At 47.3% G+C, this 27138-nt stretch overlaps 3 protein-coding genes and 1 non-coding gene across 6 annotated transcripts in view; 1 reads left to right on the plus strand and 3 right to left on the minus strand.

Moving 5' to 3' along the window:
- Positions 1 to 11905, minus strand: part of banp (BTG3 associated nuclear protein) — a 22674-nt gene extending 10769 nt beyond the window's left edge. The window contains 13 exon segments of the mRNA XM_062461185.1: positions 73 to 168; positions 937 to 1070; positions 2628 to 2666; positions 2669 to 2785; positions 3712 to 3951; positions 4675 to 4847; positions 4965 to 5066; positions 6040 to 6242; positions 6388 to 6488; positions 6614 to 6692; positions 10276 to 10395; positions 11480 to 11530; positions 11626 to 11905. Coding sequence (XP_062317169.1) covers positions 73 to 168; positions 937 to 1070; positions 2628 to 2666; positions 2669 to 2785; positions 3712 to 3951; positions 4675 to 4847; positions 4965 to 5066; positions 6040 to 6242; positions 6388 to 6488; positions 6614 to 6686 — 1278 coding nt within the window. The 5' untranslated portion in view covers positions 6687 to 6692; positions 10276 to 10395; positions 11480 to 11530; positions 11626 to 11905.
- trnar-acg (transfer RNA arginine (anticodon ACG)) lies at positions 11268 to 11340 on the minus strand. The gene has a single exon. It is a non-coding gene; the product is annotated as a tRNA-Arg (tRNA).
- Positions 11702 to 20225, plus strand: ces2b (carboxylesterase 2b). 2 transcript variants are annotated; one of them, XM_062461160.1, is made up of 23 exons: positions 11702 to 11861; positions 13282 to 13471; positions 13663 to 13801; positions 13961 to 14248; positions 14342 to 14446; positions 14603 to 14701; positions 14921 to 15064; positions 15156 to 15233; positions 15316 to 15463; positions 15561 to 15701; positions 15781 to 15853; positions 16206 to 16370; positions 16462 to 16662; positions 16797 to 16938; positions 17025 to 17312; positions 17406 to 17510; positions 17685 to 17783; positions 17935 to 18078; positions 18288 to 18365; positions 18456 to 18603; positions 18885 to 19034; positions 19150 to 19222; positions 19304 to 20225. In XM_062461160.1, exons 1-23 carry the CDS (start codon positions 11783 to 11785, stop codon positions 19485 to 19487), a joined length of 3261 nt encoding a protein of 1086 aa, XP_062317144.1. In that variant the 5' UTR covers positions 11702 to 11782; the 3' UTR covers positions 19488 to 20225. The 2 variants fall into 2 exon arrangements, with proteins under 2 accessions (XP_062317144.1, XP_062317145.1); XM_062461161.1 differs by lacking the exon at positions 11702 to 11861 and adding an exon at positions 13011 to 13079.
- Positions 20226 to 21175: 950 nt separating this feature from the next.
- On the minus strand, positions 21176 to 27109 carry fbxo31 (F-box protein 31). 2 transcript variants are annotated; one of them, XM_062461167.1, is made up of 11 exons: positions 26585 to 27109; positions 25814 to 25885; positions 25542 to 25628; positions 25068 to 25144; positions 24738 to 24905; positions 24440 to 24514; positions 24156 to 24265; positions 23919 to 24072; positions 23348 to 23727; positions 22980 to 23249; positions 21176 to 21962 (listed from the first exon to the last, which is right to left on the minus strand). In XM_062461167.1, exons 1-10 carry the CDS (start codon positions 27015 to 27017, stop codon positions 23027 to 23029), a joined length of 1779 nt encoding a protein of 592 aa, XP_062317151.1. In that variant the 5' UTR covers positions 27018 to 27109; the 3' UTR covers positions 21176 to 21962; positions 22980 to 23026. The 2 variants fall into 2 exon arrangements, with proteins under 2 accessions (XP_062317151.1, XP_062317152.1); XM_062461168.1 differs by lacking the exon at positions 25542 to 25628 and having other exon boundaries at positions 21176 to 23249; positions 26585 to 27105.
- Positions 27110 to 27138: the final 29 nt, after the last annotated feature.

Raw genomic sequence — 27138 nt, forward strand, 5'->3', positions numbered from 1 at the left:
AGTTAGCCTGCCAGAGACAACAACCATTCATCGGAATGTTATCTGAACTGCTATCATCACTCTCATTCACACACACCCATACACACATGTGGTTACCTCACTGTCCTGAGTGATCTGCACCTCCTCCCCCTGTGGCACCTGGGCAATGTGGAGATGACCCTGAGGAATCTGAGAGAGAGAGAGAGAGAGTGAGACAGAGAGAGAGAGAGAGAGAGAGAGTGAGACAGAGAGAGAGAGAGAGAGAGAGAGAGAGAGAGAGAGAGAGAGAGAGTGAGACAGAGAGAGAGACAGAGAGAGAGAGAGAGAGAGAGAGAGAGAGAGAGAGAGAGAGAGAGAGAGAGAGAGAGAGAGAGAGAGAGAGAAGTTAAGATTACATCAAATGTTGTTTATAATGTATGTATGTGTGTGTGTGTGTGGGAGGGGGGGGGGGGGTTTAGAACATATGGAGGTGCTCAGGAGACAGGTCTGGACAAATCACTTCCTGCTAGCACGCCCACCCACACTTCTGTTTGACTTGACCTTGACCTCCGACCCTTGCAGCTGTCAGAGGGTCGACCAATCCCTGAGCCTGGAGAAAGCGACTTCCTGTGTATGAGCTGTAAGTGTGCGGGTGTGTGAGTGTGTCATTTTCAGTGTGTGTGGGTGGGCAATGTGAGTGAATAAAGGTTACAAAGTGTCTTTAAAGTGGTGAGGTGGTCTTCCTTACACCCCTCCCCCTCCCCTCCACACACACACACCTGGGATTTCCTTATGACAAGGGCTGAGTTAGGAGAGGGGCAGAGATAAACAGAAAGGGAGGAGGATGAGTAGAGCGAAAGAGAGAGGGAGCGTTGGCGGGAGAGAGATGAGAGAGAGAGAGAGAGAGAGAGAGAGAGAGACGAGAGAGAGAAGAGAGAGAGAGAGAGAGAGAGAGAGAGAGAGGAGGAAGAGCCTCACTCACACCTGGACCTGTCCGTCTTCCCCGATGCGGTGGATCTGGACCTGCTGGATCTGTGGATTGGCCAGGGTGTAGTGCAGCGTCTGCTGGGTGGCGCTCTCCAGGTGGGCTGTCTCCCCTACAGCGCCCCCCTCTGGAGGGGACGAGACACAGAGGTGAACTTTCAGTTAGAGTCAAGAGGTTAAAAGTTGATTAACTGGAAGTGGACGCGCACACGCGCACACACACACACACAGATCAACCATCTTCACCTCCTGGGAAGGTTTGGCTGTCTCCCAGGACATCTGCTGGGCTGTTTGTACTTCATCAAGCAAGTCTAAATACACAACAAGGACTCTCCAGCAACCAGTCCAAACACACACGTGGCCAAGCAACGCAAACTGTCAGTCTTTGTCTAAACACACACTGTCACCCCACAGTGAAACTCCACCCCACCCAAGCCAGAACCTTGCCCAGACTAGTCGAGTCTAGTCTAGCTCAGAGACCTTTTCGCTCATCCTTCAACGGCGCTGTGAGCTGGACGGTGTAAATATACATGGAGGAAGAAGCAGATGGCTCTCTGAGAGGGGAGTTCCTCTTTGTCCCCCCCGGTGCGTTCATAAAACAACGCCGCCCTTTCCGCTCCAGTAGTGTCGGAGCAGATTAAGTGTGTTTGTGTGTGATAAAATGAAATGCTATTGTATGTGTGTGTGAACATATACATGTAGGTATGTGTTTACATGCCCATGGGGTGTGTGTGAGGGTGTGTTTGCGTCAGCAGGCTACATTAAGGGATGTATGTTGCCTGAGGCTGTGTTGTGTGCGTGTGCGTGTGTGTGCGTGCGTGCGTGTGCGTGTGTGTGGATAAGTGGTAGGGCCTGCCGGCCTTTTGAGTGGAGATTACAACCATCTGGTCTAGAAACACCCCACTCCAGATCTTTGACCCTTACACAGATACATGGGTCAAAAAAAGGGGTGTGTCCTTGTTTATGTATGTTTGTACATTTGAGTGATTGATTGTCCAGGTCTTGAAATTGCGACCATTTTGGTCGCATATGTTCCAGAAATTGTGTCTGAATTGTGCAACCTCAAAATATATTTGGGAGCATTTGTGCGAGTACAAATAATCGTTATGGTGCAAGCTGTTTTGATTTCTTTACAAAATGCTCGCCAATCGCTAATATAGCGGGACAAGTTATCCCTTACTTCTCAGCGTGAAAATACACGTGTTTGCGAGAGAGCGTGTGAAATGCGTGTTGAAATGCGTGATTCTCGGGGCGGATGCGTGAGACTTGAGAGCCTCGAAATAAACGTAATCTTGACGTTCTAAACCTTAATGCAGAAAATATTAGCCGCCAGTCACTCCTCGTCACTGAGCTCCGTTGTCACGTGACAGGGAGCTAACTAGCGCGCAAAATAAACATACACGTTTTTGTTGTGGTGCTCCTTAATATTCAGTGGGTGCTACTACATCTTTGCTGGTGCCCCTAACTTTATAACTTTATAACTTTATAACTTTTTAAAGTTGGGAGCACCAGTGCCACCAAGTAAACATTTCATTTCAAGCCCTGTTGTCCATGTGTGTGTGTACAGTATATGCACATCCATGAGTGTATCTATATGCATGTATATGTATGGCTTTGCATATATCTGTAGGTATGTGTCTGTATGTGTCTCTGTGTGTGTGTGTCCGTGTGTGTGTGTGCTGTACCTGAGCCTCCCTGTCCACTGTTGCGTTTGGAGAAGCTCTGACCGCCAGACTCTGGCCCCTCTGCTTGCGTCTCCACGCCGTGCGGCACTTGGAGTCGATGCTCTGCTTGATCCGGTACCAGTCCGACTCGGTGATGCCGAACTTGTAGAACAGGTGACCTGTTGGGGGGGGGGGGGGGGGGGGGGGGGGCTGGAGTCAAAAGGTCACAGACATAGAAAACCGGCGACTGGTGTTTGTGTGTGGCTGGAACACCTCTCCTCGACTGTGTATTTGACCATAAATGGTATATCCCTTCTAAGGCTGGCAGTATGGGACATGAGGCGGGACAAGGATTGTTGAGCACGTCTCCCTTCATGCTGCATGACGACATGTGGCCTCCAGGGGCCAGCTGAGGGGGGCAGGTAGGCTGGGAGGGTAGGAATGAGCGTGGGAGGGAGTCCCCTCCCCTAACCCTCACGTAACAACGGGGGGTCCTGTTCAGGCAGGTAGGACAGGTGCTCCAGCTCACACACACACACACACACTCTCACACACACACACACACACACACACACACCCATTTCCCTATCTGGCTCGGCAGACACCTACCCTGCCGAGGGGAGATACACAGACTGCAATAAATATCCTTCAGCCCTAACCTCAACCCTGTCCTCAGCCCTGACCTCAACCCTGGCCCCAGCCCTAACCTCAACCCTGGCCCAGCCCTAACCTCAACACTGGCCTCAGCCCTAACCTCAACCCTAGCCTCAGCCCTAACCTCAACACTGGCCTCAGCCCTAACCTCAACCCTAGCCTCAGCCCTAACCTCAACACTGCCTCAGCCCTAACCTCAACCCTGGCCTCAGCCCTAACCTCAACCCTGGCCTCAGCCCTAACCTCAACACTGGCCTCAGCCCTAACCTCAACACTGGCCTCAGCCCTAACCTCAACCCTGGCCTCAGCCCTAACCTCAACCCTGGCCTCAGCCCTAACCTCAACCCTGGCCTCAGCCCTAACCTCAACCCTGGCCTCAGCCCTTCTCCCCCCAGCCCCAGGTGTCTGCCTCAGTGTCAGAGGGCCAGTCCGGGGTCTGTGCTAGACTCACAGCGGATGCCGTAGATCATGAGCGGGTCCAGCTGTTTCTTGCCGTGCTTGCCCTGTCCCGACAGGTTGGACATGGCCTGGACCTCGCGGTGGAACAGGTAGTCCAGCAGGGTCAGCGCCATCTTCTCCGCCGAGCGGCAGTTGGTGCTGATGTGCAGCATGTCGGCCGAGGACACGGGACAGCGGACGCGCATCTCGGGGTTGTTGTCGTCGCCCAGCCAGGTGCCCCCTGGGTAGTCCTCTGCAGACGCCGGGAGAGAGGCTTGTCAAGGACACAGGTCTCTCACACACACACACACACACACACAGCCAGGCGCTGAGGGTTAAGTCGTCGGGGTTGTTTTTAAGCCTCTCTTTCAGACGCGAGACCACAGCGCCCTCGTGGGGTCACCGCCGGTAGAACTACTAACTGGCAGACCAACCTCATACTGTATGCAGTGTATATAAATGATTCCCTAGGCTTACATAATCAATCAACGACAGTAAATAACTGTTTCAAAAAAGGTCAAGAAAGTGTGATATGGAACAAAATGATGAGCCTTCATGTTTAAGAGTAACCTCCAGCCTGCGCTGCTGACTAAGGGAGTAACCGACTAAGGGGGATAACTCACAGCTGCAAATAAATGAATGACAGGAGCCTCTTTGAAGCTGACCACGGAATGTCAACAAAACCACACAAAACAACAATGGCACATGCATGACTCATCATGACTCCTGACAGACGGCTCAGACAGGCGTGGAGAGGGTCCAGAGTGCCTGTGACCAATGACTCAATCTCCTCTGAGTCATATCTCCCAGCATGCACCAACTCAGGCCGAACATGGTGTTTTCCCTTCCTGTGTTTGTCCGACCCAGACAAACCCCCTCCAGCAGGCATGCCATCTCATCCCGGGAGAGATGGCTCACCTGGCAGGAAACAGTACCTGTTTGAGACTGTGAGTGTGTGTACTCTGTCTGGCCCTACCCTCTGAGTTGAGCGTGATGAGGGTGACGTTCTGGGTGCTCTGGGCGCTGTTGGCCTGCCCGTTGTTGGACACGGAGTCGCTGGCCTCAGAGCCGCTCTCCTGCTCCTCCTGGCTGTCCTCCGGTGCTGGAACCTTCACCAGGATGGTGTTCTGTCTCCTCCCGCCCACCGCGCTGAAACACACACACACGTTAACACACACACACGTTAACACACACACAAATACACAAGAGGACACGCACACTCGTAATAAGAGCCTCCCCTGAGGGGTTGGGGGGGTCGTCACTCACTTGCTGAGGAGATTCTCGAGAGACTCCACCCCCCGCGTATCCTCCTGACCCGCCCCTTTCTGCCGGTCGCTGCTCACGATCACGTTAGTCTGAGGGACCACACTGCACAGGGAGAGAGGAGATTCAAACACGCTGCACAGGGAGAGAGGAGATTCAAACACGCTGCACAGGGAGAGAGGAGATTCAAACACGCTGCACAGGGAGAGAGGAGATTCAAACACGCTGCACAGGGAGAGAGGAGATTCAAACACGCTGCACAGGGAGAGAGGAGATTCAAAAACGCTGCACAGGGAGAGAGGAGATTCAAACACGCTGCACAGGGAGAGAGGAGATTCAAACACGCTGCACAGGGAGAGAGGAGATTCAAACACGCTGCACAGGGAGAGAGGAGATTCAAAAACGCTGCACAGGGAGAGAGGAGATTCAAACACGCTGCACAGGGAGAGAGGAGATTCAAAAACGCTGCACAGGGAGAGAGGAGATTCAAACACGCTGCACAGGGAGAGAGGAGATTCAAACACGCTGCACAGGGAGAGAGGAGATTCAAACACGCTGCACAGGGAGAGAGGAGATTCAAAAACACTGCACAGGGAGAGAGGAGATTCAAACACGCTGCACAGGGAGAGAGGAGATTCAAACACGCTGTACAGAGGGAGAGGAGATTCAAACACACTGCACATAGGGAGAAAGGAGATTCAAACACACCGCACAAAGGGAGAGAGGAGATTCAAACACACTGCACAGAGGGAGAGGAGATTCAAACACACTGCACATAGGGAGAAAGGAGATTCAAACACACTGCACAAAGGGAGAGAGGAGATTCAAACACACTGCACAAAGGGAGAGAGGAGATTCAAATACACTGCACACGGAGAGAGGAGATTCAAACACACTGCACAGAGGGAGAGGAGATTCAAACACACTGCACAAAGGGAGAGAGGAGATTCAAATACACTGCACAGGGAGAGAGGAGATTCAAACACACTGCACAGAGGGAGAGGAGATTCAAACACACTGGAAAACCTCTACATACAGCCTTTTCTCCTCCTCCACTCACTCCCCTCCCAGAGCTCACCAGCGCACTTTGTTCCAGGTTTGGGTGGCCCCCAGCGGGGATCCAGCCACCATGGGCACCTGGATGGGCCCTTGGTTCTTGCTGCTGGTGACAGCGTCCAGCTTCCTCTCCAGGGCCTTGCAGCTGGCGTGCACAGCTTGCAGCTTGGTTTCCATGCTGTCTAGACGCTGGCAGATCGTCTGGCTGAAGGAGCACAACATGGCCTGGGAGGGGGGGGGGGGGGGGGGGCGGGACAGAACACTTTTTTTAAAGGAAAAGTATTAACCTTAACCAGTATTAACAGTATATAATATGCTGTGTTGCACCAAAACACCTAGTCAGCAGTTAGACCCTGGCATTGGGAGTTACCTTGATTGATGCATCTTGACAGCTGGTCTCCATCTTCCGGCGCTTCCTCAAGGGTTTGTCATCGCCATCCTCACGACTGTCCATGACATGACATGACATGTCTGATAACACAGTTAGAACAAAGTCACACAACCACAAACTAAACTAATAGTTTGTGGGTTTTTTTGTTTTCATTTACAGTAGTTATTGACACAATATTGTCAGGGACTGCATATTTGACTCTTACCGGTCTGGTCACTCTGCCCTAGATCCTCCACCGCTATCTGGACTATCTCTGCCAAGTCTTGCTCTGACATCATTCAGACCTGTAAAGCCATAGGCAGACACAAAATATTGCAAACATAACAATGTATGTGTATTCCAAATACCTGACATGCAATAAATGGTCTAAGATAATTAATTTGACATTACAACCACGGGTAATGAAACTTAAAGAAACTGAAACAATACCATGCACGTGAAAATCTGTGGTATACTAAATTCATGTTTTTTTTTGTTTTGTTCAATCATATCAAATCAATCAAAAATTAAAAGTTTGATTTACTGCGTACTAATGATTATGTCACCCAAACTAGATTATATTCCACAAGAGGGCGCCCGTCACCACACTGCTAAAAAAGCTGTGAGCAATTTAACCTCATTTAGCCGTTCCCTGACTGGGACCCAAGCAGAACAGCAACCACCTCCACTTACTCCGTGGCCACAGGGTTTAATGAGGTGTACATACACACTACTGCTGGAAAAGGTGACACAACACACTAAGTGCCTTAGTGATTCAGCTCAATGTGCCTTATAGTAAAGAAAATCACAATATGTCCACTATGATGGCTGCTCATCCAGGAGCTCCACTGTAAAATACGGAGTACCACAGGGTTCAGTTCTAGGCCCTCTGTTATTTTCTCTCTATATGCTGCCTTTAGGAAACCTAATTAGAAGCTCTGGGGTAAATTTTCACTGTTATGCAGATGATACTCAGCTATATATGTCTATAAAGTCTGGAGAATTTCCACATGCTATGGAAAAATGTGTTTCTAGGTTGAGAGCTTGGATGACTGCAAATTTCCTTCTTCTAAATTCGGATAAAACCGAGGTTCAAATTTTCGGTCCTAAAAAATATAGAAATAATTTTTCCAATCTGACCTTAGACCTAGACGGCGTCAAAGTCTCTCAAAGCTAGCTAGTAAAAAATTTAGGAGTCACAATGGACCCAGACCTTTCGTTTGAGTACCATATTAAGCAAATTACTAGAACAGCATTTTTCCATCTACGTAATATTGCCAAAATACGAAAATTTCTCTCAAAGGATGATGCCGAAAAACTAATACATGCATTTGTTACGTCCCGATTGGACTATTGCAATGTGTTGTTCTCTGGCCTCCCAATTACCCACCTAAAACATTTACAGCGGGTGCAAAATGCTGCTGCTAGACTATTGACCAGAACAAGAAAGTTTGATCACATAACATCTACTCTTGTCTCTCTACACTGGCTCCCTATCCAAGCCAGAGCTGACTTCAAAGTTCTACTACTAACCTACAAATCTCTGCATGGATTGGCACCACTGTACCTCTCCGGTCTCCTTGCACCCTATTGCCCCGCAAGGACACTTAGATCTCAAGATGCCGGCTATCTGGTGGTTCCCAAAATTAAGAAAAAAACAGCTGGAGGTAGGGCGTTCTCATATAGAGCGCCTCTTCTCTGGAATAAACTACCCGTCTCAATTAGGGAGTCTGATACTGTTTCGACGTTTAAAATTAGGTTAAAAACGTTATTGTTTAGTCAATTCTACGACTGTTAAAGGTAAGTATGTTACTAGTTGGAGGCAACGGGGGACGGGTTGTTTCCATCCTTATTCTTTAACCCTTGTGTTATCTTCGGGTCGTTCTGACCCATCAGTCATTGTGACCCACCGTCGTATTGCGACAACTTTACCGCATACAAAAACAAAGTGAAGCATTTTCTTTTAACCGTTGGGCTGTCTCAGACCCCCCACATTGCGAAGGTTAAAAGAAAATTATTTTTATTTGTTTTTGTATTGGGTAAAATTGGGTAAACACAACGATGGTTCGTTATGAACCTTTGGGTCATGTGACCCGAAGGCAGCACGAGGGTTAAGTATAACTTATTTTAGAGTTCTCTTCCCCTGGAACAGATTTCATGTTCCAAATGAGGGGGGCTGTCGCTGTCTTGGTGTGTGGGGTTGCATCAAATTCCCCTTTTTTTCTCTGTTAAATTGCTGCACCAGTCCACACTTGACCGGTGGGGATCTCATTCTATTATGACTGTAACTGTTAGCTGCTCCTGGCATTCTCTAATCCCTGCTCTCCTCTCTCTGTCCCCCCCCCACACACATCCCTTGTGGTGTGGGGGGTTTGAGTTGTCAGCACCTGCCTGGTCGTCGGTCAGCCAACGCTGGACCTGGTCGCGAGTCTCCCGGTCCTGTCCTACATCTATAAAGTTGAATAATGGATTTTGGTGTTTTAAAAACCCATCGACACTGTATGACTATGTTTAGCCTGTGTTCTTCTCCTCTCTCCCACCAACCGTCTCTGGAGGAGGGGATCCCTCTCTGAATTGCTCCTCCCAAGGTTTCTTCCATTTTTTTTTCTCCTGTTGAGAGTTTTTTGGGAGTTTTTCCTTGTCTTTCTTGAGGGTTTAGGTTGGTTGAGGGGCAGTTCTATGGGCATATGTGAAGCCCTCTGTGACATGCTTGCGTGTAAAAAGGGCTATACAAATAAATTTGATAACATCTCTTGTGCGATTGCATGGCTATGCATTTATCTACTTCTCTACGCAAGGGCCTTTGCTGTCAGGTGGACAGTAGGATGTTAATAAATGATGTAATTTGTTTTGGGTCACTTTGTAAGAGAATATGTAAAAATGAGTTAATAATATGGAGTCACATTAATGTAAATTACCCAATGTTTTTCATATGTTGTCAAGTCGGTGACGGAAATCTAGATAAGTAATTTAAATAACAGATTGAAAAAATGTCTTTTAAAATGTTCTCAAATTCAGGCATGACCCATTGACTACACCTGTTGGGGCAGCTAGACCACACAGTCGATATGGGTGATCTCTGAGTCATATTATGACAAGTATGAGGAACACAAACCTAGAAAGGGCCTCAGATCGGAGATGTATTTCGGAATGACCTCGATAATATCTCATGATTCATTTGATATAGAATGCTTGCTAACTCATACACGCCAAAATCATCCAAGAACTACTGGGTTGGAACACCAAAAGTCCAGCACTATTTAACCTCCCTCTCTCACTAATACTAGCTATCATTTTATGCCAAGGGCGAGTACATTTAGAATTATGGGTTTGTAAGTCACCACAAGCAAGTTGCTAACTTGGATAACATGTTGTCAGCAACACTGTTTCAAGAGTCTTGAAGTTGCTAAATTGGCAACCATCAACTGGCAACTCTTATTTCAGCAGACTGGTACCGACAGGCGCGCGCTAGCCAGCTGGCTAACTAGCGAACGCTTTATTAGACATTCGTTTATTTCTAAAAGGGTAATCAATGGCGTGTTTACTCGCTAATGATAAGTCTACGTGAACCTGACTTAGGACGCAAAGTAAAATCACGCTAAAGCACAGTGAAATCCAATCTAGCTAGCTAGCCGCACAAGAGCTGGTGAGCAGATTGACAGACTGTTAGCTTACAGTATTTTGCTAGCTAGCTAAGAAACACATGCAGGAAGGTTACTGAGCATGCTAATTGCTAGCTAGGCCTTGGCGGTTGTTTCATGGCCGAGGACTAGATCAAATGTGTGTTGTTGTTGATCCTTTCGTAAAAATTAAGATGCGATTTGAAGGCATCCAGCATCTCCACCTCTGCCGGCCTGATATGTACCGTGTAAGATTCGGTTATATTACCGTGTGAATGATGAATTCTCGTGTTGTTTGTAAGGATTCCGATAACGGCGTCCTTCCTCGCGAGAGAAAAGCCTGCGCCTCGACTTGTTCCCCTGGTTCCTTTGGTTCAGTCAACAGAGTCTGAGTTGGGGGCGGTTGATAGGTGGAGCGAATCTGTCTCCGCTGTGAAAACTTCTCACATAAGTTAAAACATTAATTCATGTGATTAAAATAGCTTAGTGAAAATATGTAGCCTACGTTCGATTTTCTACAGCTATATTTGACGGAAAAACAAAAGTAGGTCAATGCTGTGAAACACCAATACATTTCGATATTTGACACAAACTTGTCTTGGTGCCCCATAAACTGACGGAGTGGGTATTGTCTGTACTTTAATCGTAAAACCCCAACATCAAATGCAGATTAATCGCGTTGTTCTTCTTTGAAAATACAATATAGGCTATGCATCAATGTAATAAGCCTACAGCCTAGGTAGCCTAACACACACAAAACATTTGAAGCACGCCGTCATTTTATTTTTTACATTTTATTGGAATTATAGATCCCAGATTCATTTAAAAACACATAGATGTGTAGGCTTCTGGATAACAAGTTAACATAATGACTAAATACGAAACGGGCCGTCAAATGCAGAATTATATCCTAGAGAACAACATATAGGTAAGTAAACTATTAATGAAAAAGATGGAGGCAAAGGGCAAACCAGAATTTATTGATGAAATCTACAAAATAGAATTGTACATAGCCAGTCAATTTAATGTGTATGGCCTACACAGTCCATTTTCCACATTATTCAGTGTTTCTCATTTCTTCGTGATTAGCGTAGTGTCCTTTGTCAGTTTTACAATCTACTCGCTCATTTGGTAGCCTACTAGGATTTATGTCAAGCCTATGAAATAACTCAAATTGACATAATTTATGTGCCGTTATGGGTAAACGATCTGTTATATTAGGAGTAAAGTTCAAATTCACTTTCAGATAATGAAAAGCTCCGAGCCAGCCAGGAGTCGAACCTAGAATCTTCTGATCCGTAGTCAGACGCGTTATCCATTGCGCCACTGGCCCATAAAATGTTAAAAATGAGAGACACTACTCAGCTCAAGACCTATTTCATGTGAAATATTATTTATATAATTTTACGAAATCATGATTCATCATGGTGATAATAAACAGTTTTGTTTTTGACCAAATGCCAGATACTTACTCATTACACGTGCAAGGCATGTAGCGTGCCAAAGGGCAAAGTTATCATGAGCTTGTAAATGCAATAGGCTATTTATGATCAGCAGGTAAAGTTCGAATTGTAAATGTTGCTATGTCACTGTTCCACGCTCAAATACAAGCATGTACAGGCACAGCAACCAACTGTTGACACATTAACACATCTAGGATAAAGGTGATCCACCCGGCCTCCACCGCTCAGTCTGCTGGAACTCCATTCGATAAGGCGCATTTCTGCAGCCTGTTTGCGGAGTTTTACTGACAGTCTAAAGGTTTTGCTTCAGACATGACAGTTTTCAACAGTGCGCTGAGATGGTACCTCCCGCTCTGCGTACTATATCTGACTGCTTCAGCAGAATTTGACGGTGAGAACAATTAAAGTAGTATTTTAGTAATGTAGCTGTTTACAGCTTGTTCTTTATTAACTATCTTTATTTAAACGTATTTGTGGATTCTAAATTGCACCTCAGTTGCTATAGCCTATGGGTTGACGATAGTTTTAAGCAGTGGCGAGGCCACATAAGGGACATGGTGGGCCAGAGCCGCTCAGATTTACAGCTGGCCCACCCAATAAAAAGTGTTGTAGTCTATGGTTGAAAATGAAAGTAAATAAAGTAAACTCCAATGAAAACTAAATTTGATGGAGTGAAGAATCTGCTGCTATAAATGAAACGTCCTACTTTTGAAGAATGGCACTGGCAGGGCACATTTAAGTCCAGGTGTCGGCAAGCAAGTCAGAATTGAGGTAGGCTAAGAAAACATTCATCTTATTAAGACTCAAACCTAATAACAACATGAGTCCAAAATATTATATAACATGGAGCTCCAAAAAAAGTAGGATTTGCGCAAAAAATATTGCGAATATTTTTTTCGCGCGCTCGCATTAACTATTGATGTCCATGCCAAAGCTGCCTAACTTGAGTCCCTGAACTGTAAGTATAGTGGATTGATTGATAATTTTTGTGTACAAAATAGTGGCCCACCCTATTAAAAGCCCAGCCGGCCGCTCTCAAAACGCTCTCGCGGTACTTTGATGGCATACATCACAGTGAACACAGAAAAACTGAGCGCCATGTTGAACTTCCGGCTTTTCCTGTCTTGCGCAGTAGAGTGTCTCACTTGCTCCTGGCTTCATAATAGGTCTGTCTTGACTTTGATGTTAGCAAAAAATTAGGGTGCTAGTAACTTTCTCTATTTCAGACTGCAAAATTCTGCAAAAATTCAACCATCAGATGGCTGAGTGGTTAGGGAGTCGGGCTATTAATCAGTAGGTTGTTAGTTCAATTCCAGGCCGAGCAAAATGAAGTTGTGTCCTTGGGCAAGGCACTTCACCCTACTTGCCTCGGGGAGAATGCTGTACTTACTTTAAGTCGCTCTGGATAAGAGTGTCTGCTAAATGACTTAATGTAAACCATGAAAAAGTTAGTATTTTAGGCCAGGTTCGAGAAACCCCCCAAAAAAGGGAAAGTTTTGGATAGTTTGATGTTAATGCAATCAAATCATCGGAACGAGGAAGATGCCAAGCGGAAATGCAATGCCACCGAGATCCATCAGGGCCTTTGCTTCAAGCTGAGGAACAAGGGGTGAGGGCTTGATTTGAGAGAAGCTCTTTGGCAATTTTGACAGTTCTGCACACAAAAAAGGGAGTTCATATGCATATTATAATTCCAACTGGAGGGGGGGGAGGGGTAACACATGTTAATATAAAAAAGTATACATGATCTGTGTACATTTAGTATTTTCTCCGGTACAACCTCACAATTTCTTCATGTCCACTGTCCTCAGGCCCTGTGGTGCAGACCAATCTGGGGGGTCTGAGGGGGCAGTATGTGGAGGTTAAGGGGAAGGAGACGCTGGTGCATGCCTACCTGGGGGTGCCGTTTGCCAAGCCACCTGTGGGCCCCCTGAGACTGGCCCCGCCCCAGCCCACAGATGGGTGGGAGGGGCTGAGGGACGCCACCAAGCAGCCATTCATGTAAGCAGAGTCACACATACATTATTCATCTTGAGGATGTATAGTGTTGATAAACAGATGTGATAAAACGTAATTTGTACCTGTACAGCCACTACGGAGCAATGATCTTCTCTGCATCATCCACATTAACAAGATATTGTAAAGTAACATCCAATATAAAATGGAGGTCTTTATCGTTCATCTCCACCCAGGTGTATTCAGAACAGACAGTTATCCATTGATCTTGCTGCCGCTTTGTCCTTAAAAGTGGAAATCCCTGATGTGTCTGAAGATTGCCTGTACCTCAACATTTATGTGCCAGCCAAAGCCTCAGAGAAAGCCAAGCTACCGGTACGTTTACATTATATACACTTCACACTTCAGCTGAACCAGCTGAACATGCAGTCTCATCAGAGTCGGCAGTTATCTTATATTTTCTATGTTATTATTATTATTTCTCTTGCAACAATGCTGGTGATAGAATTTCATGCTGTATCTTATGTTCTCCAGGTCATGTTCTGGATCCATGGAGGGGGATTTTCAATGGGTGCTGCATCAATGTACGACGGTTCGGTTCTGGCAGCCTACCAGGATGTAGTGGTGGTGATGGTACAGTACCGACTGGGACTCCTGGGTTTCCTGAGCACCGGGGACCATCACATCCCAGGAAACATGGGTCTCATGGACCAGGTGGAGGGCCTGCGTTGGGTCCAAGAACACATCCACAACTTTGGAGGCGACCCTGGTGCTGTTACCATATTTGGCGAGTCCGCTGGTGGAATGAGTGTATCACTACTGGTGAGGATCCGAACATAGGACACACACTAATGAGCCCACACTTGTGAATACCTTCCCAACATTTTGTTTACATTGCTATGCTTCACTCACCAGCTCCTGTCCCCAATGTCCACTGGTCTGTTTCACCGTGCCATAGCTCAGAGTGGTACTGCTGTCATGGATGGCCTCCACTCCAGCAACCCTCTACCCATGGCCAAGGTGATTTCCCAGCTCAGACCTCTATGCTTAGTGCTATGCATTCTAATGAGTTAAATACGTAGATAATGGGACAGATGTAACTGAAGAAAAACTAAGTGAAGAAAATGATGTAAATACTGTGTTCTGGAATGATCATATTGATCCCTCCTCCCCCAGATGGCAGCCAACTCATCTGGCTGTGACATCACCAGTACTGAGAAGATTGCAGAATGCATGAAAGTCATAGGAAAGGAGGCTTTATTGACCATTGCTGAGGTGATACTGAACACCATCACCACTAACCCTAACCCTAACACCATCAAATCTGCTCCATGCACACTCTTTGGGGGAAAAAATGCTAGTAATCTGATTTTTCGGACTTATATTCACTGTTTGTATAATCTGTCCTGCTGATATGCGGTACGTTACCTAGCTATTGTCCTATTATGAATATGTATTGCGTGTTACATCTTTAACCATAACTCCATTTTCAAGGACCCAATGATGAGATTTGCCGTCACTGTGGATGGGCACTTCCTCCCCAAGCCAGCGGAGGAGCTGTTCCAAAACCAGCAGCTTCACAAGGTTCCCTTCATGACAGGCATTAACACTGATGAGGGTGGCTGGTTACTACCAGGGGTAAGTATGTTCATAGAAAATGAAATATTTTCCACAATTAGTCAAGTGTTTGTAGGACAAAGTTGGTGAATCGTTTGTGTTCCTCGCACAGTTCTTTGCTCCTCCAAACTGGATAGAAGGAATGGACCGGGAGGAAGTCCTAGCTTTTCTATCTTTGATCTTCCCTGATGTAAGGAAAACACTACCAGACCCCGACACGTTGGATCACTATCATCATCGGTCAAGCCAGACATGTTCTCTCTTTCTTGCAGCCTAAAGATCACTGGAAAGCTGAGTTAGTGACAGATGAGTACCTGGGAACCTCTGGAGATCGGGTGAAAATCAGAAATGGCTTCACTCAACTCATTGGAGACTTTCTGTTTAATATTCCTGCTATTAAGACAGCAAATTCACATAGAGGTAGGTAATACTTGATTAGGTAATACTACTGTAATACTTGAGTAAAGTGCAGTACTACCAAAAACCCATAATTGGAGATCCAACCTTGTACTCCCAGATGCAGGTGTCCCTATGTACGTGTATGAGCTCCAGGAACCTCCCACCATCCTGACGAAGTTGAGGCCCAGCTTTGTGGGAGTGGATCATGCGGATGACCTCATATATGTCTTTGGATTCTGCTTTGTGAAAGCCTTGGAAGGTAAAACAGTCATAACCTCAAATGGCACTGTTCTGTAAGACAAGTAGAACTGTGTATGTCGACTTTCTCTCTCTCTCAGGACGATGCATAGAGGAAGATGAACGGCTAAGCTTGACTATCATGAAGTACTGGGGCAACTTTGCTCACACAGGGTAGGACCATGCTGCCTTTTCGTATTTCTTCTACATTGGACATTTTATAAGATGTTTTTGTAACTTAGTGTGTGTGGTCTTGTTTAACTACCCTTGTGGGGACCAAATGTCCTCACAAGTATAGTGAAATGTGAAAAACTTGACCTTGTGGGGCCCTTTCGCTGGGACCCATAACTTCAAATGCATTTTCAGGGGGTTTATGGCTTTTAGAGTTAGGGGTAGAATTAGGGTTACAATTACATTAATACTTAGGCTTAAGGGTTAGTGGTTAAAGATAACACATTCTGGAATGGAAGTGAATGGTCGGGCCCCACTACGATAGAAAAACAAACTTGTGTGTTGGTGTGTGCAGGGATCCTAATGGAGCAGGTCTGTCTCAGTGGCCACAGTACGGGGCAGAGGGGGATTACCTGGGGATAGGGTTGGAGCAGGTGGCTGGTCAGCACCTGAGGAGGGAACGCTTTATCTTCCACACCCAGACCCTCCCAGAGAAGATCCGGCAGGTCAAAGAGAAGATGTAAGGTTCAATCTAACAGAATTAAAGCAACCTGATGTAATGTCTTTCTTTTGGCAGGGAATCCATTCTCATTGATCTTCCTCCTCCACAGGTCAAAAGACAGTCCTGTGGTGCAGACCAAGCTGGGCGGTCTGAGGGGGCAGTATGTGGAGGTTAAGGGGAAGGAGACGCTGGTGCATGCCTACCTGGGGGTGCCGTTTGCCAAGCCACCTGTGGGCCCCCTGAGACTGGCCCCGCCCCAGCCCACAGATGGGTGGGAGGGGCTGAGGGACGCCACCAAGCAGCCATTCATGTATGACTCATCAGGCACACACATACACCTAACCCAGTAGCGTCACAACTCTATAAAATGTTTGTAGTCCAGATCAAGTCTTGTTTGTGTTGGCCAGGGAATGGCACTTGTTTCATGACATGTCCCTTTTTCAGGTGTCTTCAGGACAAGGATGTAATGGTCAACTTGATTTCTAAGATGTCTTCTATGACCATGGAGTTCCCAGAGATATCAGAGGACTGCCTCTACCTCAACATTTATACTCCTGCGAAACCAGCACAAGATGCCAAGCTACCGGTACAAAATCCCACCATGGATGTTGTTGTCAGTTCTGCAATTCATAGAGAGTTTTTTGTAGCAGCCATATTGCTTCTGTATCCTAGGTGATGGTTTGGATCCATGGCGGCGGTTTCACCATGGGCTCTGCCTCCATGTTTGATGGTTCTGCTTTGGCAGCCTACCAGGATGTAGTGGTGGTGATGGTACAGTACCGACTGGGACTCCTGGGTTTCCTGAGCACCGGGGACCATCACATCCCAGGAAACATGGGTCTCATGGACCAGGTGGAGGGCCTGCGTTGGGTCCAAGAACACATCCACAACTTTGGAGGCGACCCTGGTGCTGTTACCATATTTGGCGAGTCCGCTGGTGGAATGAGTGTATCACTACTGGTGAGGATCCGAACATAGGACACACACTAATGAGCCCACACTTGTGAATACCTTCCCAACATTTTGTTTACATTGCTATGCTTCACTCACCAGCTTCTGTCCCCAATGTCCACTGGCCTGTTCCATGGTGCCATAGCTGAGAGTGGTACTGCTGCCATGGATGCCCTCCTCACCCTTGACCCTCTGCTTATAGCCAAGGTCATTTCTCCACCTCATCCTCCCCTCAGCTTGTTGCATTAGGGCTATGCATTCTAGATTTTAAAGTCATGCATGTCTATCGTACATATAAAAACATATTATAGAGTGATGTCATGCTTGTGACACACAGTGGTGTCTTCTCTGTGCGCTCAATCCCCCCCCCCCCCCCCCCAGATGGCAGCTAATTCATCTGGGTGTGACATCACCAGCACTAAAAAGATTGCAGAATGCATGAGAGCTGTTGGAGAAGAAGACATATTGACCCTTGCTAAGGTAACATTGAACATGTTTAACCATGCTACACACACGCTTATTTAAAATGTGATGGTTGGTTCTATAGATCACACATATTTCGTTGACATGTGATCCACCACCAATCCACAAACTGTAAATCCCAATTCATCTTGATGACTCCAATTTCAAGGACCAAACGATGCGATTTCTTGTCACCGTGGATGGGCACTTCCTCATCAAACCAGTGGAGGAGCTGTTCCAAAACCAGCAGCTTCACAAGGTTCCCTTCATGACAGGCATTACCAGTGATGAGGGTGGCTGGTTACTACCCGGGGTAAGTAAGCTTGTTTTCGCCAGTGAACAATTAGCTGAGTGTTCACACATTGGAATTGAAATGTGATGTGTGGGGAGTTCTTGTGGCTCACTGGGTAAGATCGTGCTCGTGGAAGCCTGCAACTCCAAAATAAAGATATGCATTTTATCTTCCAGTGTATCAAGTGTGTGTAGGACAAAGTACGTGAATGGTTTGTTTTCCTCCCACAGTTCCTTGCTCCTCCAAACTGGACAGAAGGAATGGACCGGGGAGAAGTTCTACCTTTTCTGTCTGTGATCTTCCCTGATGTAAGGAAAACACAGCCATACACAGGCTCGTTGAACCACTATTAGATGCAGATCATCAGTCAAGCAAGAAATGTTCTATCTACTTTGCAGCCTAAAGATCACTGGATAGCTGAGTTGGTGGCAGATGAGTATCTGGGAACCTCTGGAGATCGGGTGAAAATTCGAAATGGCTTCACTCAGCTGATTGGAGACTTTCTGTTTAATATTCCTGCCATTAAGACAGCAAATGCACACACAGGTAGGTTAATGAGTTGGGAAGTAAATCATGTCTGTTAGTGTGGTCTGGGATACAATTAGCATTTGACAAAGGAAAGTCATACTTTTCCTTTAATGGATGTACAATGACTGCAGAAGGATAGGTAGATGAAATATTGGTAGGCAAAGTTTGTGGCAAGCATCCATGTAATCCCTCATGTTATTTGCTACATTTTCTCCTGTACGAAGTGAGAGAGGAGAGGATACAAACAGCGACTTTTAATGTGGCTCGATGTTAACATGATACCGATGTTAACATAACAGATGCAGGTGCTGCTGTCTACCTATATGAGTACCGGTACATTCCTACATTCATCGCGGACACAAGGCCTAGCTTCGTTGGAAGTGACCACGGAGAGGAAATATTCACTGTGTTTGGATTGTGCTTCACCACGACTCATGTGAAACTATCCAGTAAGTCTGACGCATGGTAGCATGGATGAAAAGTGGTATGTCTTCTATACTGTAGGACCACACCAGAGCATGTAAGAAGCTGGACAAACTCACATAAATCCTGTTGTTCTTCTAGGCCCCTGCACAAAGGAAGATGAACACCTATGTAAAACTATGATGGGCTACTGGGGAAACTTTGCTCGCACAGGGTAGGAATACACTCCTCTGCATTCTCTATACACAAGGTGGTGGACGTTCGAGACTTTAATTCTGTGTGTGTGTGTGTGCAGGGATCCTAATGGAGCAGGTCTGTCTCAGTGGCCACAGTACGGGGCAGAGGGGGATTACCTGGGGATAGGGTTGGAGCAGGTGGCTGGTCAGCACCTGAGGAGGGAACGCCTCATCTTCCTCACCCAGACCCTCCCAGAGAAGATCCGGCAGAGCAAAGAGGAGAAGGAACATAGAGAGCTGTGAGCTCAACCTTACTTGTTTTTGTTCTACCAGACGCTTGTTAATGGAAAAGTTTTTTTTGAATTTCAAAGTGAGGGGACTGTAGTGTCCTCCATTGACGGTTTGAGCTAGTTCTTTATGAACAGAATCACCTGAACCCATCATTCCCACAGCATGTGGTACTGCTCCTTGTGGAGTCAAAACCTTGTGGTTTAACTTCTCTCCTGTCTAAATCATTTCTTTAACCCTCGTGCTGCCTTCGGGTCACATGACCCAAAGGTTCATAACGAACCATCGTTGTGTTTACCCAATTTTACCCAATACAAAAACAAATTAAAATTATTTTCTTTTAACCTTTGCAATGTGGGGGGTCTGAGACAGCCCAACGGTTAAAAGAAAATGCTTCACTTTGTCTTTGTATGCGGTAAATCTGTCGCAATACGACGGTGGGTCACAATGACTGATGGGTCAGAATGACCCGAAGATAACACAAGGGTTAATGCACTGCTCTGTATTTCAAGGTTAGCAATGAGGGAGCAAGGCTAGTCTTCATTTCACTTTCCTAACCACAAGCCACCAGCTACTTGTTTTAACCACAAATTGGATTGCACCAAGCTCCACCCTCCCTGTAACATGTTTTAGCATATTACAGAACTCTGGGATTACATTGTTGGTTACATGTATTTGGATTGTATGCTCCTTAATTCTGGAATGTCTAATTATGCAGGCGTACTGCACTGCTAATGGTATTAAACAAATCATGTTTTATATTGTGTATTATTTAATGGATAACCTGCACAATTAATCAAAATCACATTTGATTGATATAGCCCTTTTACAAGTAATGTCTTAAAAATGTTGATGCCCATACAATGACACCAACCTAAAACCCTCCATGAAGACAAGGGGAAAAACTCCCAGTTACATGAATTTGTTTTAATGGGAAGAGCAATTGAGGGAGGGATCCTCTCCAGAGGTGAGTCTGGAGGTGAAGCTTCATTCAGAGGGATACACTTCTCAGGTGTAAGCCATGTTTCTGAGAGCTCCGTCAGGTCGACATTTATTTCAGTTATCAAGTCATTAACCCTTGTGTTATCTTTGGGTCGTTCTGACCCATCAGTCATTGTGACCCACCGTCGTATTGCGACAACTTTACCGCATACAAAAACAAAGTGAAGCATTTTCTTTTAACCGTTGGGCTGTCTCAGACCCCCCACATTGCGAAGGTTAAAAGAAAATTATTTTTATTTGTTTTTGTATTGGGTAAAATTGGGTAAACACAACGATGGTTCGTTATGAACCTTTGGGTCATGTGACCCGAAGGCAGCACGAGGGTTAATCATAATGGCCTTTGCGGATAGGGATATGAAGTTCAGGAGTCCAATTTTCCAGTAGGGCTTCTTAACAGGATCAGTGACAAGAGAAATGTCCTCCAAATTCAATGCTGCTGCTGAGAGCACAACTGGGCAATGTAACGATGTAAAATGCAAAGTAAGACATTTCTACGCACATATTTGTGAATGAGGCCCAATGTCAATGAATGTGAGTCACTGTAGCCGATTTACATTACATTACAGTTTGTGATGGTTTTCAGTGAATTGAGATAATCTGTGTACGTAGCTAGCCGAACTGTTAAACTGTAGCGGCGGCAGGTTCCAGAACCTGAACAGTAGCTAGTAGTGAGTGAATATTTGAACACAGACAGACTGGACTGAGGTTTTTTGTTGTTTTTTATTTAATTATAGATAGAGAAGAGTGGCAAAGCTGCAAAGCTCCCTGAAGTCAGATGTGAGCAGTTCAACAGGTCAAACAGTTTTCCAGCAGAACAGGTTTACAGAACCACAATACTTCTCCAAGGGTCATTCAGATAGCAGAGCGGACGACGATGATTCAGCATTTGAGCAATATCAAAAAACAACAAAACCAAAATCAACTCAGTTGTGATGCCAGTATGTGTTACACAATTAACCCAAAGTCAAGTCAAAACTACACATTAAAATGTGTTATTTTTGTAATATATAGCCTATATATTTATCTCTATATATTACTTTTCCCACTCCCTGTAGAGTTTGTTTAGCAAATTTGAGTAAAGCAGCAGTCGGGCACAAAAAGACTGCGTCTTGATAAGAGATTCTCTACTCTCTATTCACTGCCCTGTGAAGTGAAGTGCACTTGGAGTAGGAGAGACACAGCACCCCACCTGCTGGTCACGGAGGGGGAGAGACACAGCACCCCACCTGCTGGTCACGGAGGGGGAGAGACACAGCACCCCACCTGCTGGTCACGGAGGGGGAGAGACACAGCACCCCACCTGCTGGTCACGGAGGGGGAGAGACACAGCACCCCACCTGCTGGTCACGGAGGGGGAGAGACACAGCACCCCACCTGCTGGTCACGGAGGGGGAGAGACACAGCACCCCACCTGCTGGTCACGGAGGGGGAGAGACACAGCACCCCACCTGCTGGTCACGGAGGGGGAGAGACACAGCACCCCACCTGCTGGTCACGGAGGGGGAGAGGCCAAGTCAGCGTGAAAGAACCAACACATTCAAATCATGAGAAAGCAGGAGGGGATCATTCTTTTGACTGGTGCGCCTTCAATCCACATAGACTTCCTGGTTATGGTAACGCTCATTACAACTCCAAAATAGACACAATTGATACTGATCTGCATACCGACCTACCACTCACCTCACACACAGCCGAAGGGACTGCAATCGACAAAGTTCCGCTACAGACTGTGTAGGTTCAATGTGTGCCTGGGGATCTTAGTGGACAGGGTACATTGCCTGTGCAATAACCTGATCAAAGGCCACAATGCTATCAGTCTTCCTACTGGCCATTGCAGCTACAGGTGATAAGTTTACCTGCCTACAGGTAGAAAATTATTTCACTCTTAATATTTCAATTTGACAGGTATATTACAGACACCTGAAGAGTTTGGCTGTGGTTTGCACATGTCCCTTTGTAGGATAATAACAAAACAGTTTAAATTGTTCTATGCGAGTGAAGTGGGAGACAGTATGACCTGAGTCCAGAGCAATATCTTTCCATAAACAGTGTTTCACGGCTGTGTGAATAAGAGCGGGATAAACAGAACGCAGGATCAATCTGATCAAATACAGCATGCATACTGCTGTGGTGGTATGTGTGTATGTGTGTGTGTAGGTGTGTGTGTGTGTGTGGGGGGGGGCACAGTAAGCATACAACAGCCATAGTAATACCGTGTGGCTGTTTTTAGAAGCATTCTGAGCAATACAGACATGGTACACACAACCGAATCAGAGGCACAGACTGACTGATCCGGACTAAATAAATAACATGAAAAAAGGCTGCTTAGGTTGAGGAGATCTGCGCATCATGTGACCTTTTGGCACACCACAGCATTCGAAACGGGGGCTGCAGAGGCGAGCTGGGAGGAGGCGGGCTACAAAAGTGCATGTATGGAATAGAGTGTGCCTGTGTCGTGTATGGAGTTGTCAGAACGTATGGGGACAGACAGGATCTTATACATACTGTATGGACTGGAGCCAGAGCTCCTGGTACTAGTGTGTGTCTGCCCATCAGGATGTCCAGGACTGCATGTTGCGCAGCATTGCTTCGAAGCGCTCCATGCTGGGTGCGTGGGCGTGGGGCAGCTGGTCGGTCAGGCGGCTGTACAGGCTGAAGGACTTGAGCTCCAGCCAGATGAAGCCAAATCGGTCCTGGTCAAACAGGATGAACAGGCCGGGTGTGCGCTCCGGGCTGGTGAAGCCATGACCTGCGATCAGGCCGGTCCCATAGAAACTTGGAAGAGGGAACCGATTAGAATAATTAATTTCAAGTTGTAATGTTGACGTGTCACCTTTTTTTTTTTTTGTGGTGCCTTTTTTGTGGGGACTCACCACATCCTGCAGGTGCGGGGGTACACCTCGTTGCGGGCTATGACCCCTAGGGGGAGGACAAAGGGCTGGGGCTCCAGGGCTGGTGGGGCGCCGCTGCCTGAGTGGCTGCCCTCGGAGCAGACTCCGTCCTCTGATCCAGGACCAGAGCGAGACCCAGGGCTGGACCCACCAGCAGCCCCCTCCACAGCCTCCTGAGTGGCGCTTGGTTCTACGTCGGCCGCCGCCCCCTGCTGGCTTTCCCTCTGCGCCTCCTCGTGGGCGCCAAGCACCAGGCGAGACAGCTCCTCAACGCTGCGCTGCTGCTCCAGGTCGGGCAGGCGGACCGGCTTCCTCAGGTCCACGTTTAGGGTCAGCTGGCCTGCCGGGACGTTGGGGTCACCCTGGAGAGTCCGGAGGAGCAATGTGGAGGGGCATTGTTTTTAGGGACACACAAAACCCCACAATTCAAGGATGATGTCAGAGACGTCATTTCCTGTTCAGTGACCTACATTTCCCTTTTTTTTTTTTTTTCCTTCACACCGACACAAGAGGTATGGTCCAGAACTGGAGATGTGGAGGAGGGAGGACTTACAGTGAGTTTTGTGGCTCTGGCCCAGGGCCCATGGAAGCTGAGCATGACTATCTCCAGGCCGTGGCTACCGTAGGTGCCCTTGAAGAGGCCGGGCGCCAGCAGGTCGGAGGGCAGTCGAGGAGGCAGGAAGATCCGCCGGTACGTCAGGCAGTTACTGGGTGAGGGAACACAAAGATGATGTAAAAAGGAGGACCTACTCCTATTGGCTGCTGTAACGATGTCATATAGAGGACCTACTCGTATTGGCTGGTGTAGATGAACTTCATGAGGATGAGCTCCTGCATGTGTTCATGGAAGATGTCCTCTAGAGTCCGACCCCACTCCTCCTCCAGCCACGTCCTGAACTCCTGCACACAAACAGCTAAATTAAAGTTCAGACATCATCATGTCATTCCATTTACCTTGTTAGCATTCTTGCTGTTAGATGTGTATTCAAGTAGAAACCCGGCTTTGCCTGCCCAAGGCCTGTTTCCCCAGGCAGGGTTAACTTCCCCATGTGTAGTTGACCCCCCACACCTCACCTCCTGTCTCCCCCCAGGCATGCGGTGATGGTCGGTCTGGTTGCATTTGGTTGAGAACTCATCCTTCTTCCCTGTCTGAAGACGGGAGAGACAGCTCTGGTTAGAACCACAACAGCGGGGAAACGAAACCCATGTGTCTTCATGAGGCTAAGCAGACCTGAAAGATCTTGGCAGGACCTTCACTGAAGCCCCTCACAATGACCACCATATGAACTAGCGTTGGCCCACCTAGCTGCCCCCCTCATGCCCCATCCCCTGCCCTGAGAGGTGGGGGGGGGACATCCAGGCGGGGACTCACCTGGATGTCCCCCTTGTGAGGGCCCTTGTGTCCGTACATGCACTCCACCGAGGCCTTCTTGTTCTCCCACATGTGAATGCGGAAGAGCGGCCGTCGCCTCATTGGATCTTCCACCCGGGGGTCATGTGGGGGCAGGTACATCCAGCCAATGATGAACAAGCCATCCACCTGGAGGGAGGGAGAACGGAGTGTTGGCGTAGAAGAGAGAGTAGGTGTGAAAAGATGTCCCACGCCCTGATGATACGGACGACGAGGTTTTCACCCCAACAAAAATTGCGTAATCACTTCTCGAGGATAGATTTGCGTTTGTGTCGGTTCGTCGGAACGTACCACCACGTTGAGCAGCCCGCCGTAAGGGCCGATGTCGGGCTGCCAGAGACCCAGGATGTGTCGGTACGGGTGGAGCACTGCAACGGTACACAGCAGCAAGGGGTTAATGAGCTCAGCAGCTAAACAAGGTTCCCATCGTGCGGTTAGAGCATCAGCAGTGCGGAGTTAACCCTGCAGACAGGGGCTGTGGAGAAACGGGTTCAATCGTCAGACGGAACGAAAACAAAAAAACGTGTGTTTCTAGGGTGGCATCAACAACAGGAGCACGCAAGCGGGCCCACACGCAGAGGAAACAGGAAGTTATGGTGAAGGACCATGCTGAGTTGGATGGACACTGCCCACATCAGAAAACACATCAACCTGTCTTAATGCTGCGGCTAGGCCTCATAACAATACAGTGACAGTCATCTGACACAGTGCACAGGAAAAACGCAACACACAAACTCGTGTTTTACGACCTTACGTAGTACATACAGTGCATGTACAAGGCTCGGTAGTCCATGTGTTCGTAGTCAGGGAGGAGTTTCACAAAGCGTCCAGACTTGACCCGGGGGTTTACACCTGGACAGGTAAACCACAAGAGCATAGCCAGGGCTACTAGGGAGTGTGGAGTGTGGGGCAGGAGCAACGTATTACCCTACTCAACTCAAAAGAACAAACAAGTCTGATGATGACAAATGGAGAAGGGAGACAAGCGCTCAGGGAGGAGAGGAACGGCAGGATGGAAAGAGACTTAACCGACTCACGTTTAACATAGAGCTCTTTGCTGGACACACCCGCCACCTCCATCTTCCGAAGGTCTTCCCTCATGCCAAACTCTGCAGGGGAGAGGAATGGGGAAATGACCGTTCAAGTCTGACAGGCTCATCATACCTTCATTATGCCAGACCTTTAACATTAGAAGGACACAGATGTGACAGATTACAGGCATCAGACTTTGTCGCCACACACCTGATAATAACACTCTTGTATTATAACAACCCAAACAATAACATGGAATAAAGAGGGCAAGAAGATTATAATGTCCGGGTACAGCATATCGAGAACGTAGTTCTGTTCGACCCTGACTCAAGATGACCAGAAAGGTTTCATTTACAACGGGTGTGCGCTACCACGGTTGTATGCTTAGTCAAAAGGGGGAGGGGCCCCATGACAATTATTGTTTGCATACAGGCTAAAGAAGTATCCACCTATCTAACCAAATACATAGTTGTGATATGGTTGCAGAACAGAACGTTATGCAACGAATAAACAACACTTTACTTTACGGACCCCTCGTGGACAGATCAATAGAAACGCTTTTAGAGGAATTCGTTTTCTCGTGAACAAAAGCACGAGATATTGCTGCCTAAGCGCAAACTGTCAACAAAAAAGCAGATCAGGCTAACCACCAGACATTTTCGTAGCTATTCGACCAAAATAATGAACTACTAATGCTTTTAATTGCAGTGTGTATTCGAGATAAATAAAGACTGGGTTTAGTTTTTCTCAGCCCCTGCAGGCGCTGCATTATTTACCGTCCGTACATCGCCTTCTCCAGATCGTTTCAGTATTGAGAATTTGCCTGAATTTTTTGCAGACAAGCGCTAGGTTTGGAAGCGCTGTGCCGGGGAGTGTGGAGAAGATTTCTACTAAAATCTCCGGGGGTAGGTCCAGCAACGACTGCGGTTTCGGCGGCCCGGTACCTCCACAGTTTCCTATCTCAAGTCTGTTGACACTAGCGCGGTTACATTCAGTAGCCGCGTCATGGGCCACACTGGGCCCTGCCGCGGCAGAGGAGGGCCTAGGGCCGCTGCCAGTCTCGGCTTGAGTCTGGCCCACAATCCGCTCCTCTTCCTCCTCGTCCATGTCCATATCCGAGTCGCTTCCCTGGTCCTGTTGGTTTTGCCGCTGTCGCCGCCTGCACCTCCGCGACTGACCCACTCCGCAGAGCCTGGCACACACAGCCATCCGTAATCACTACAGAGCTACATTACATCACCACAACAGCTGTGGGAGCTGCAGTGCCGATGATCTCCACCGTCCTTGCGTGCCTGGGTGGATACATGTGACGTCGGAATTCGTACACGAG

The sequence above is a fragment of the Osmerus eperlanus genome, chromosome 5, assembly GCF_963692335.1.
Source record: "Osmerus eperlanus chromosome 5, fOsmEpe2.1, whole genome shotgun sequence".
In the NCBI taxonomy this organism is placed as follows: Eukaryota; Metazoa; Chordata; class Actinopteri; order Osmeriformes; family Osmeridae; genus Osmerus; species Osmerus eperlanus.